The sequence below is a fragment of the Heptranchias perlo genome, chromosome 28, assembly GCF_035084215.1.
Source record: "Heptranchias perlo isolate sHepPer1 chromosome 28, sHepPer1.hap1, whole genome shotgun sequence".
NCBI lineage: Eukaryota > Metazoa > Chordata > Chondrichthyes > Hexanchiformes > Hexanchidae > Heptranchias > Heptranchias perlo.
Genome location: NC_090352.1, coordinates 33,836,087 through 33,848,442, shown reverse-complemented (window position 1 = coordinate 33,848,442; position 12,356 = coordinate 33,836,087). Strand labels below are relative to the sequence as shown.

At 44.3% G+C, this 12,356-nt stretch overlaps 1 protein-coding gene across 14 annotated transcripts in view; it reads right to left on the bottom strand.

Annotated features, from left to right (window-relative positions):
• Window positions 1–682: 682 nt before the first annotated feature.
• The window catches only part of msi2b (musashi RNA-binding protein 2b), a 474,084-nt gene continuing 462,410 nt past the window's right edge, over window positions 683–12,356 (bottom strand). For 7 of the 14 annotated variants that reach the window (XM_068008411.1, XM_068008418.1, XM_068008417.1 and 4 more), the window contains 3 exons: window positions 11,192–11,400; window positions 4,998–5,080; window positions 875–963 (listed from right to left, as the gene is read on the bottom strand). In XM_068008411.1, coding sequence (XP_067864512.1) covers window positions 5,039–5,080; window positions 11,192–11,400 — 251 coding nt within the window. In that variant the 3' untranslated portion in view covers window positions 875–963; window positions 4,998–5,038. Of the gene's footprint in view, window positions 964–4,997; window positions 5,081–11,191; window positions 11,401–12,356 lie in introns of all 14 variants that reach the window. The other 7 variants (XM_068008416.1, XM_068008420.1, XM_068008422.1 and 4 more) reach the window with 4 other exon arrangements.

Below are 12,356 nucleotides of genomic sequence, written 5' to 3'. Positions count from 1 at the left end.
TATACTATAATCACCTCTTTAAATGACAACCCCCGCCCCCCTCCCAACGCCCCCCCCAAAAAAAACCAAACAAATCTGTGAAAACAGCACTTATAGAAAAAGGACTTGGAAAAGAAATCTCATAGTCCCGACCTTATTGCCAAAAGTAGAGCTAATCAAGATACCGTCGCAGAACAAAAAAATAGATTTATTTCTGATTGTTAGTCAGGCTACTTTTCTGCTCCTTCTAGACAACAACATTAAAAGCAGGACAGACTCCCCTCCGCCCTGTTTCACTGGCTCTAGACAGTAACCCCCAAGGAGACAGTGATTGTGCTCTAAGATTCCGCTGTCTTCTTTTATCGGTATTAACTTCTTTTCTGTCATTTAGCCGAACCCCCAGCCCCCCTCCTCTCCCCACCCCCCCCCCCCCCCAAACATTTACAGTTCTTGAGAATTTGTAAAGTCCCAGGGAGCTCTTATAAAGTAAAACAGGGCTCTTTCCCAGCCAAAAAAACACACACACACGCGTGTGCGCACACACACACACACACACACACACAGGAAGTTTGAAGAGAGTACACTGCAGGATTAATGGTGTCAGAAGTATTATACACAGACTAAGAACTACATCACTATCCATAACACAAATAGCAGGAGAAAAAAAAATCTGTGATTCAAATAAATTCAAAATAAATCAAGAAACACTAAAAAGACTATTATTATTAATTATTTAAAATGCCGTTTTCTTTCTGTTTATCCTAAGATTATTATAATACAGTAGACCACTGAGATGATGCAATTTCTTTTTTTTTTATATAAAACATTTAGTCCACAGAGTGCCACCTCCAGTTTTATTCGCTCAGTGATGATGTAGTGCTCATTTTTGTGTCTTATGTTTTTCCTCTTCGTTTTGATGACATCACCTGAATCTGGGACCAATCAGAAAGTTCGCCCAGTCTTGCCTGGAACTCCTGATAAACTCTGCGTGGTGTCGGGGGGTGGGTGGGGGGGGAGGGGAAAGAGGGAGGGGAGATTGACAGGAGGGAGAGGGGAGAAAAGCAGAATAACATTAAGTCGCATCTCTGACCTTCGAAGGATATTTGAGTTATTTAATCAAAAAAAAAATGCGGGGTACGTAACAGAAGAAAAAAAAAAGAGACTAAACGGTATTGAGGATGCACAGGAATTCAGGAAGGAAGAATGCACAGCAGGTTATACCACAGGGCAAAATGTTTCACGAGTAACTGAGAGAGATAAAGAATGATGTTTAAGTGCAAATCCCGATGGACTTGGTGGGCTTGGTGTTTGGTTTCTCAACTTGTAAGACCATTGTCTGAAGAACTCCACCATCTATCCTGATTGTCCTCTCACTGCTGTTCCGTTTGGAACTAGAGGATATCCCCCCATCATAAAGAGGCAGCTCAGGCCTCAGTGTTTAAAGCCGAGACGGGTCACCCAATATATTGCTTCATTTGTGCCCCTCAGATAGTATGACGTTTACGTTCCTCCTTACTTTCCTCAGACCTTGTGCTTCCCACCTACTGCTTTTTAGCTAAAGTTCCCTCCCCTTCTACTCCCCCCCTCCCACCCATGCAATGAGCAGGCAATAATCTTCCTGAGCTCTGTCAGTAATCAGCCACTAGGTGATGCACATATACAGCCTGGGGTTTGACCTTGCCTTGTGGTTTTCCTTCTTGCCCTGTGGGGAATGGGCAAAGCACCCTACATCTACTCAATGCTTTTCCCCCAGTGGTGTGCCTGAGCTCTTCAGTGTTTCATGTGGAGAAGCCTGGGTATGAGCTACTGCACCCACGTTTCCCTCCCTTCAAATCTCCCGTCTGCAGACTTAATGAAAGCCCATAACCCCGACGTCCCCTTGTTTGTCCGAAATTTCTACCTCTACACCTCTCAAACTAGAAAATTAGGGACACAGACATTAAAAATAAGAACATAAGAAATAGGAGCAGGAGTAGGCCACATGGCCCCTCGAGCCTGCTCCGCCATTCAGTAAGGTCATGGCTGATCTTTGACCTCAACTCCACTTTCCCGCCCCATCCCCATATCCCTTGATTCCTCTAGAGTCCAAAAATCTATCGATCTCAGCCTTGAATATACTCAACGACTCAACATCCCTCTCGGTAGAGAATTTCAAAGATTCACAACCTTCTGAGTGAAGAAATTCCTCCTCATCTCAGTCCTAAATGGCCGACCCCTTCTCCTGCGACGATGCCCCCCTAGTTCTAGACTCTCCAGCCGAGGGGAAACAGCCTCTCAGCATCTACCCTGTCAAGCCCTCTCAGAATCTTATATGTTTCAATGAGATCACCTCTCGTTCTTCTAAACTCCAGAGTGCATAGTATTCTACTCAGTCTAAAAATTAGGGACAAATAGCTAAATTTAGAGACACTCTATTTTACTACGCACAGTGCTTTTATTATTCAAATAGATTAACATTTTAATTTTTAAAACTATTATTCATGTGTTCCTAATGAGTTTAACACATTATAGTTTACACAAATCCAATACAAATCAAGGGAATTTCAGTTTGGTATGTGCTTAATCTGTTTCCTCCACTCTCCCTCAATACACACACACTTTTTAACCAAAGGGATTAATACTTTGGCCCTGAGATTACACCATGTGACACTAGTGTACGAGCATATATTGCATTGGTTTAAAATTTCTGTCCCCCCCCCCACTTTAGGAGAGGCATTTTACATAATTGCATTAACATCTCTTCTAAAATAAGAGAGAGTGAAATTTCAGATTCATGCATTTAATTGGACAGCTCTTTCAAAGAGCCGACACAAGCACGATGGGCCGAATGGCTTCCTTCTGTGCTGTACAATTCTGTGTGTTTGTACACTATCGTCTCCTGGCATTATTGCAAGGTCCTTGTTATATTTTGACAGTACAGAGTTTAAAGCTTTTAACTATCTCCCGTTAAATGCAGTAAGGTGTCAGCCCCTCTAATTAAGAAGTGTGGGTATGGAGGGGGGGGGGAAACAAAAAAAAAATTAAACACATCTCAGACTTGCTGCACTTCCCACCTCCTGTAACTCCAAAACTCCAAATCAAAACCTTGGAAGCAACAATTTTAAGCCTGGAAAGCATTAAAAAAGAAAACAAAAAAAACTTTCTTTACACTCAGTCTTTTATGAGGTCTAGAAATGGGGCAGGTATCACCTTGTTGAATATCTATGCCTTATGTTAATGCAAAATACAGGATGGGCAGATTTTACAAATTTGCGCTCAGGACTTTCCATTGATTAATTCCCAAACCACGTGCTGCTGGCATTCGAAGCTCCCGGCTGTGAGCGGGAATCCGTAGTTTCTGCTCTGAATCGTGCCATCAGTGTGGAAAATCGTTTCTTCCTCATTAGTCTTTTCAGCACCCGACTCCTGCCTCTTTTTCTTCATTTTTTCTCAACCTTTTTCCCCCCCTCACCAGCCTGGCCCATTTCTACGACTCCCACCAACACTGCTCTGTCACACAAGACGGTAGCAAGAGATGGGCATCGTCTTTCCGCTACTTGTGAGCGATAATGCCCTTATGAGGCAGCAAAAACGGCAGTGCCTGTGTTTTCCTAGCTCTGAGAAGGAATCTTGGTGGAATTCTTCCCCATTCCTTACTCCAGGGAGTCCAATTGTAACGCAGCCATCCATCATCCTCGATGAGATCTGCTAATGCAGAACAGGCCTCCACTCCCCCTTCACAACCAGCTTTAGCTTTTATTCTATTTTATTTATATACTACTATGATCATTGCTGCTTTGAACATTCCTCTCTTTATCCTCCTAAGCTTCAAATGTACCGTCCTACACACTCAGGGCATTGATAGGGCACCAACTGACCCAAGATATAAAGCAAGCCTGAAAACCGTGGAACACCTTCCCTCTCTCTATCTCCCCATCCTCCCACATCCCACAGGCTTGTAAAACCCAATCTTTATGTCACCTGGTCACTATTTCTCGTCTTCTCCCCTTCTCCTTAACCGTGGCAATGTTCTTTAACCCTAGGTGATGTCCTGCACTATGGGCTTTGCCCCTTTCAGCTAAGGTTTCTCAACTAAAAATATAACCAAGGATAAAACCTGGGACCTTCCTGGTCTGTGTGGTTCAATACACCACTACATTGTGCACGCACCCACTGAGCCATGGGGAAACCCCACCCCCCGCCCCAGCACCTTATACAGAGAGGAACATGACAGGAAACATGATTTTACATAACAAAATCGACATTTGTGCCAGGTGCTAAACTAAGAAAGAGGAAAATGGAGATATGAAGATCAAAACAGTTAGAGATTGAAAGAAGAAAGAACTTGCATTTATATAGCGCCGTTCACGACCGTGGGATGTCCCAAAGCACTTTACAGCCAATTAAGTATTTTTGAAGTGCAGCCAATTTGCGCACAGCAAGGTCCCACAAACTACAATGAGATAATGACCAGATAATCTGTTTTTAGATGTTGGTTGAGGGATAAATATTGGCCAGGACACCGGGGGGGGGGGGGGGCGGGGCGAACTTCCCGTGCTCTTCTTCGAAATAGTGCCGTGGGTTCTTTTACGTCAGTGGAGCCCCCCCCAAATTACATCACTCTGATTCCCTTTTCTCACACACTAGCCACTGTCTTTGCCAAGTGAGGTATGTGTGCCTAATTTTGCAGAGTTTTCTTTGCGCTGTGGACTCGTACATGCTTGGAAGTGCCCCGAGACAGCCCGAGCCAATCGCTCTTGGTACCCATAAAAGCCAAGGATGAAAGGTCTACAGCCCCTCTGTCCAGACACGAGGCTAACCCGGGTCCCAGAGGACACAAGGCCAGTGCTCTAACCCACCGTGTCACTCGATGCCTACACCACGTAACAGAGACAGCTTGAACAGTAGAAGAGTGGTAATTAGGTAAATAAGGAGTATAGGAAAGAATGAAAATGCGGTGTGTCGACAGGGGTTAGCTAGCTACCTTAGGAAAAGTGAGGGAAGGAAATGGGATGGAATATATATATAATATATAATACCTCAAACCTGAGATGGCAACCAACCAACCACCTGTTTGCTTTCAATGGTATCCGTTTGTAAAAGCCGTCGCAATCAACGGTCCCTAAAATTGTACAGTTATTAGGTCTGTCAGTGCTCAATACATATTCAAACAAGGAAACAATTCTCTTTTAAAAAAAACTTGCAAAAACTAAAAAAAGTGACGACTTATCTACAGGATGTGACCTTGTGTTGGGGTCAAGTAACAGGTGATTTATCAAAGTCATCCTTCATTTTCTCTCCTAACTGATAACCCTGAAAATACTCAAGAAGTTTCCGAAGAATGGGGAAAGTCTCTAAGGATCTAAAGTGGATAAGCTTCAGTAATCCAATTTGTGCACATTAATATTGCTTTTGCATACCCCTTCATTTTAATAATTTTTCTCCAATGCACTCAACCTTTGGGTCAATGTTGGGAAGGATGTTACAGTATTTTAAAATTGAACTCCATACCAGCTCATCACCTTAGTAACAGCCATCAATGAACACCTCTGGCCTCTTTTTGCATTCAGAATTACTCTGTGATCTAGAGAGTGGGAGATTCAGCTACGCAATACATTTCTTACAGACAATTGCTCACAATAATCATGGTAATTAACATTTGTAACTGTTATTTTAGAAATAGATGTGTATTTAAAGACTAGCATCTCTCTCTCTCTTTCTATATATATTTATAAGAACTAGCAGCTCTATATATAGAGACCTGCACCTCTGTATAGAGGGATCTGCACCTCTGCATATATGGACCATATATTGGGACCTGCACCTCTGTATATATGGACCATATATTGGGACCTGCACCTCTGTATACATGGACCATATATTGGGACCTGCACCTCTGTATACATGGACCATATATTGGGACCTGCACCTCTGTATACATGGACCATATATTGGGACCTGCACCTCTGTATACATGGACCATATATTGGGACCTGCACCTCTGTATATAGGGACCTGTACATCTGTATATAGGGATCTGCACATCTGTATAATCAGGCCTAGATCTATGTATGCAGGGACCTGCGCCTCTGTATGTAGGGACCTTCACACCTGTAGGTAGGTATCTGCACATCTGTATATTTGGATCTGCACCTCTGCATATTGGAACCTGCACCTCTGTGTATAGGGGTCTGCACCTCTGTGTATAGGGGCCGTATATAGGGACCTGCACCACCTGCATCTCTATGTTTAAGGGTTAATAAAAGCAACAAATATATAACACACAAAACATGTCTTGAAGCTCACAAGTATGTTTGAGACATGGCACTGGAGTTCTGGGCCAGGAACATATTGCACTTTGAATTGACTGGTTCTTCATTGCATTACAGTTTGGAGAGGCTGTCATTCCCCAGTCTGCCCTGATCTTTTGCTCCAATTTGTATTCCCATGGCTTGTCAGCAATTATGGATTTACAGAATGGATGAACTCATTCTGGTATTTACATCTTCTGAACTCAATCAGCCTGTGCCTTTGGGCCAGTTGGTGGCAGTGACAAATAGACTATGGGCTTTCTGAGATTGGGCACTGATGATGGACAGAGCTTTTATTTTTGTTACTGCTCTACTCTGGGTGGCCCCCTCCCCCACTGACTGGTATCTCATATTGGGCTGGGGTGCCAATAACCCTCCAATACCTTGGCCAAAAGGCCCATTGTTCATTGACAGTAAGCGTTGGCCGTCTTGACCATGGAGGCATCACGCCTAGCCCCGATCCTGCACTCACTCGCTGTGCACACACGAGCATTTCCCAGCAGAGGTCACCGGACAGTAATTAGGGAGTGGAGCCCTGGCTAATCTTTAGATACCTCATAGCACCTCCGCTGTTCTGTGTGAAAACAGCTAACTCAGGACAGAACAGGGACCTTCTTGCTCTCTGAGGCTCAGTGTCAAATTGGGCAGTGCCTTTGCCCACTGAGGCCTCAGAAGAGTTCAAACTCTTTGGTGTTTTAACTCAGGTGGTGGGGGGGGGCACAGTGAAAATTAATTTCTGACCTGGCAAGTTCATGGATTAAAGAAAACCCAGCTCTTGGGGTGGGCTGGGCTATTTCTCAGCCCTGAGAGGAGGCACGAAGTTCAGGGTTTAGAAAGCTCAGATCCTGAAATGACGCCGGTAGGATACTAGCTTGCCTCAAATTCCACTCTCTGTTATTTCAGCGGAGGTTTTAACGCTTGTAAAATAAACGGGTTAATGCCTGCCAAAGTAGCAGAGAGAGGGGTTTCAGACGGCCGTGTTAAGCCCTCGTGCACTAATCTCAGGGTCGTGGTGTCATTAAGGCCCGATTGCGATACCCTGGACCTTCGCAAGGAGTTATCTCAGCAGGACTGACAGCCTCTCCTCAGGATTACTATGGATTCATGCCAACACATCTAATATTAGAGCACTGCATCTTGACACAAACACATACAGTTAAGAGGCAAGTTTCAACTCCAAAGCTACAGCATTTCATGGTCTATATTGGCTGGATTAGCAAAAAGATAAAACAGTACAATTATTATTATTATTATTAATAATAAAAATAAATCTAACATTCACAGCATCTCCTGACAGTTCCAGATCAGGTTACTTCTCTGTAAACCTTGGGGAGATTCACTTCAAGTCTTAATTTTATTTTAAAGGTAATTTTGGTGAGGGATGGGATCAGTGTGGGAAGCAGAGTTTGAAGTTACAAGGGAGAAGTTGGGGAATGAGATGATTACTGAGCATGAATGTAGCACCAGAGTAGACTTTGTGCAGATTTACATGACAAACGGTGAGAGTTATCAGATCCCTGGCTGTGTAACTGGCAGAGCTGCGGGCTGTGGGGCAGGAAAGATCAATGCATGATTGACAATCACTTTCAGGCTCTTTCCGAGAAGCCTGCTCTGATAGGCCTCGACTAGTTCACCTGGGAAAGGAGTAGGGTTGCCAACTCTCCAGGATTGCTCTCGAGCCTCCAGGAATTGAAGATTAATCTCCAAGACACAGCTGGAAGCAACAACCTGGGAGAAAAATCATAGACCTTTTTTTAATGCTCCTATCAACACTTTCGTTTTACCAGTTATAAAAATGTTGGGGTTGGGAAAGAAAAGGCTGTTTGACTGACATTCAAGAATCATCCAATCGGGTAACGAAGAGTCTGTTCGCTTTCCGATTGGCCATGGGAAGGGCGTGACGGTGTGAGAATGGACATGTTGGGCGACCAATGGGGGGAGTGTGGGGGTGGGGCAGTTAGCGGGAGGTGGTCATGTGGTGAAACCTCCAGGAATACATCCAGCCAAAGTTGGCAGCTCGAGAAAGGAGGCTGTCGTAGGGGCCTAGGTGGGGGCTGGTCCTTCTGCGTGTTGATCGGAGAGCAGCATTTTGCTGATCTTCCCTCTGCACGTGAGACCGTCCCACATTCAGTGCGAGTGCGGAAAGATGAGGGGGGAAGTTAAACGGGTTGAATTCAGCGGTCTCAGGTTGTGTGGCAGTAAGGTGGGGGTGGGGTCACTCAGCACCCCTGGGCCGAGGGGAAGGTGAACATGGACCAGGATCCCTGCTCCTGATCACTTCCCACTCACTCCTGCCGGAAAGTGAACGTGCGCGGAGATCGAGTGGAATCGGGAATCAGGTTGGTGGGCGAACGACAAGACTCACGGGCGTTAAACGGTCGCTTGCCCGCGGTACCGCCTGCGGAACCACACCCTACAAGGGTCACCGTCCTCAGGAGAAGTGAAGAGGGCAGAGAAATGGTGGGGACAGTGACCAAAAAAAAAAATTAAAGCAGGGCAGCGGCAGAAAACATTACTCGATGAAGATAAGCATCTCAGCCTCCACAGACCAACGCAAACACTGCCCACTAGGTTCATCAGTAAGGCAATCTTCCAGCCAGACATGCTGCACACAATATCGGATCATCCATTAAATCAGCGTTAAGGAAAATGCAACAAAGGCATTTCTGTCCCTAGCCAATTCAAAAATTGCATCGATGAAATATTATACAGATTTGACCCAAAACATATCTGAACTGTTTTTGGGAATGTTGCGAGAATTGTGGTTATATCTGCATTTTCAATTCCTTGGTGAAAAGAAACAATGTTGGACCTGGTCAGTATGTGGGATTATAGTGCTACAACTAAAGGGTCACAGCAACACTCGGGCTCTGGGTGAGCTACCCAAAGAAGGCAAAAGACAGCAGCTGACCCATACATACAATCCCACTGCATGTTACAAGTATGATCCTGTTGTATGTAACATGTATGACATCCCAGTCTTGTTGCCTATTAAAATGTCCCTGTTCCTGTCATGTGTAACATTTAACATCCCCCTGGTCCTGTCTCGTGTAACGTTTAACATCCCCCCCGTCCTGTTTCTTGTAACATTTAACATTCCCCTGGTCTAGTTTTGTATAACATTTAACATCCCCTGGTCCTGTTTCGTGTAACATTTAACATCCCCCTGGTCCTGTTTTGTGTAACATTTAACATCCCCTGGTCCTGTTTCGTGTAACATTTAACATCCCCCTGGTCCTGTTTTGTGTAACATTTAACATCCCCCTGGTCCTGTTTTGTGTAACATTTAACATCCCCTGGTCTAGTTTTGTGTAACATTTAACATCCCCTGGTCCTGTTTCGTGTAACATTTAACATCCCCCTGGTCCTGTTTTGTGTAACATTTAACATCCCCCTGGACCTGTTTTGTGTAACATTTAACATCCCCCTGGTCCTGTTTTGTGTAACATTTAACATCCCCTGGTCTAGTTTTGTGTAACATTTAACATTCCCCTGGTCCTGTTTCTTGTAACATTTAACATCCCCCTGGTCTAGTTTTGTGTAACATTTAACATTCCCCTGGTCCTGTTTCGTGTAACATTTAACATCCCCCCCGTCCTGTTTTGTGCAACATTTAATATTTTCCTGTCCTGTTTTGTGTAACATTTAACATTCCCTTGGTCCTGTTTTGTGTAACATTTAACATCTCCTGTTCCTGTTGTGTGTAATATTTAATGTCCCCTGTTCCTGTTGTTAATAAGATTTAGCATTCCCCTGGTCCTGTCATACATGACGTCTAGGACTGTTGAGTGTGACACATTCAACTCCTCATTTGCTGCTTCATGGCCGAGATTCAGGTGTCAGTTTGCGGACAGAAATATTTTTGTTTCACTTTCTTTAAGCAAATGATGCTAACCATGCATTTAATTAAAAAAAACTGCAAGTTAAACAACAAACATTCAGTATTAATTATTAGAGTTACTGAACCTTCTGGAGTGTGACATTGTGATTCACCCACAATAGGATGATGTGCCCTAACTGTACCTCGAGGGACTTTCTGTTATATACCTGTACAGGATGCCTGTGCCTTGGATATGAAAATTATTACCGTTACATGGCTTAATAGCTAAAGGACAAAACGTAAGTAATGGAACTTTTAAAATCCACACACACTGAAAATATATCTCATACTTTTTTTTTCAAAAATAGTGCAATATTCCCATTTTTTTCCCCCATTCAAATGAACAATTTCTGTTAAAAGTTTACTTCTTTAAACCAACAAAAATGAAAATTTAACAACATCAGCTGCTCAGGAGACACAGATAACACACTCCAGATGAAAACCAACTCAACCTCTGACCTGGCTATGAGCGAGATGAGAATCCCGCATTCGTTCCTAAGGCGCCTGCGGAGAAGGATTGGCAAATGGTGGGTAGAATCGTACCATGTGGCAGCTGGACAAATTTAAACGGCATTTTGTAGCTATTTTAGAAGCAGGATACACTTGTGTTCCTCTCAGAAAACTTACGGATTATTTTCCCCATTATTGGGCTTTTAATGGTCTTATATCAGATCGTTACTCTTCAGTCTTTAAATTAAACAATAACTTTAAAGCAGTTTTTTTCTGGCAAGTTCTCAGATAAGCCGCATGGCTCATGGCTCCAGTATTGGGCAACTTAAGGACACCAGCAAATGAAACATGGGCCAGTAAAATATCTACTCAACGAGAAAATGCGTTAGCTTTGGTCAGAGGTTAAGATTGCGGTTGTCTCTTAGCTCTTTTAGTCATAACTGAACTGTTTTAGTTTCAGACCGAATGCTTGTATTAGGCAAGGGGCAGAAGAGGGGGAAGGAGACAGAGAGAAAGGCGGGGGAGTTGGGGGGAGGGAGGTGGGGAACGGAGGGGAAACAAGAGAGGACGGGAGAATCAAAAACTCACTTACCCCAATGCTGTGTCCAAAGCCAGAGCCAGGCTGAGGACTGGTAGCACTCATGTAGTTACCGACACCGGAGTCCTGACTGGCCGTACCATAGATATCAGCAACTGGGCCTGGGCTGTTGGCCCCTGGGAATCCCCCAGGCCGGGCTGGGTTGGTGCCTGCTGGGGAAGCAGGGGCGCCAAAATTCGGTTGAGCACTGTAGCTATTCAGGACTGGTGTGCAGAGAATAAAGCTGGGTATGAGGCACGAGCCTAGCATGCACAAAATAAAAGCCAAACACTAGAACAGCCTAAGGCCCAGTATTCTAACACTCAATCCAAGGCCATGCGATAAGACAACAGCAGTACTTACGATAGATAGTCAGCCCGTTACTAACCGCTAAGAAGCTCGGAGCCCCCAAACAGTCACCCAACACAGAGACCGTCGGTCCTCATTTTCACCATCCATCACATCAGAACTGATGCTCATGCAGAAATAACAATCTCTAGAGCTGGCTGTGTTGAGACAGCATTCACATCCCATGCAAACTACAAAGGAGCTAGGCTTCTACCACAGCATGTTAATAAACGGCAGCTACAGTGTCTAACACGAAGAGTCGACAGTTCTAGGGACTGGTGAGGAAAACAGGTCATTTTGTACGAGGGCTGGGCTAAAGTTCTCAACCTCTGCATTTCTTTCCACTGGGAGGGTGCGTTGGGAAATCTGTTTTATTTGATTTTTTTTTAAATGGGGGAGGGAGTGCAAAAAAAAACACATAATGCCCATGGGGAGAAATAAATCGGCATCAGGGGGAGTGGGAGCGAGAGGGGAGAAAAGTCGCTTATCCCAAAGCACTATACTTATAGAGCACCAAGGACACTGGGAGTGAAACTGGTCTTTGTCAAAAAGCGCAAATCAGGCGATTCACCCGGTTCACACTCTGCCTGATTCTCTTTTAAACTGAGATCAACGGAAAAGAGAATCGTGTGGGATGTGAAACGGGCTGGCCATTCGCTGTCGCCAAAGACTAATTTCACAGCCCTGTCTTGTCCTCAGTAACACACCATGAACGCTCGATGTATGCCAATTAGAGATGTTCAAAAGGATTCAGAATTCCCATCTTGGGAGACCCAAATTTTTATTTGTTTATTGCGTGAATCATCGTGACACGCTCTCCCACTAGATCCCC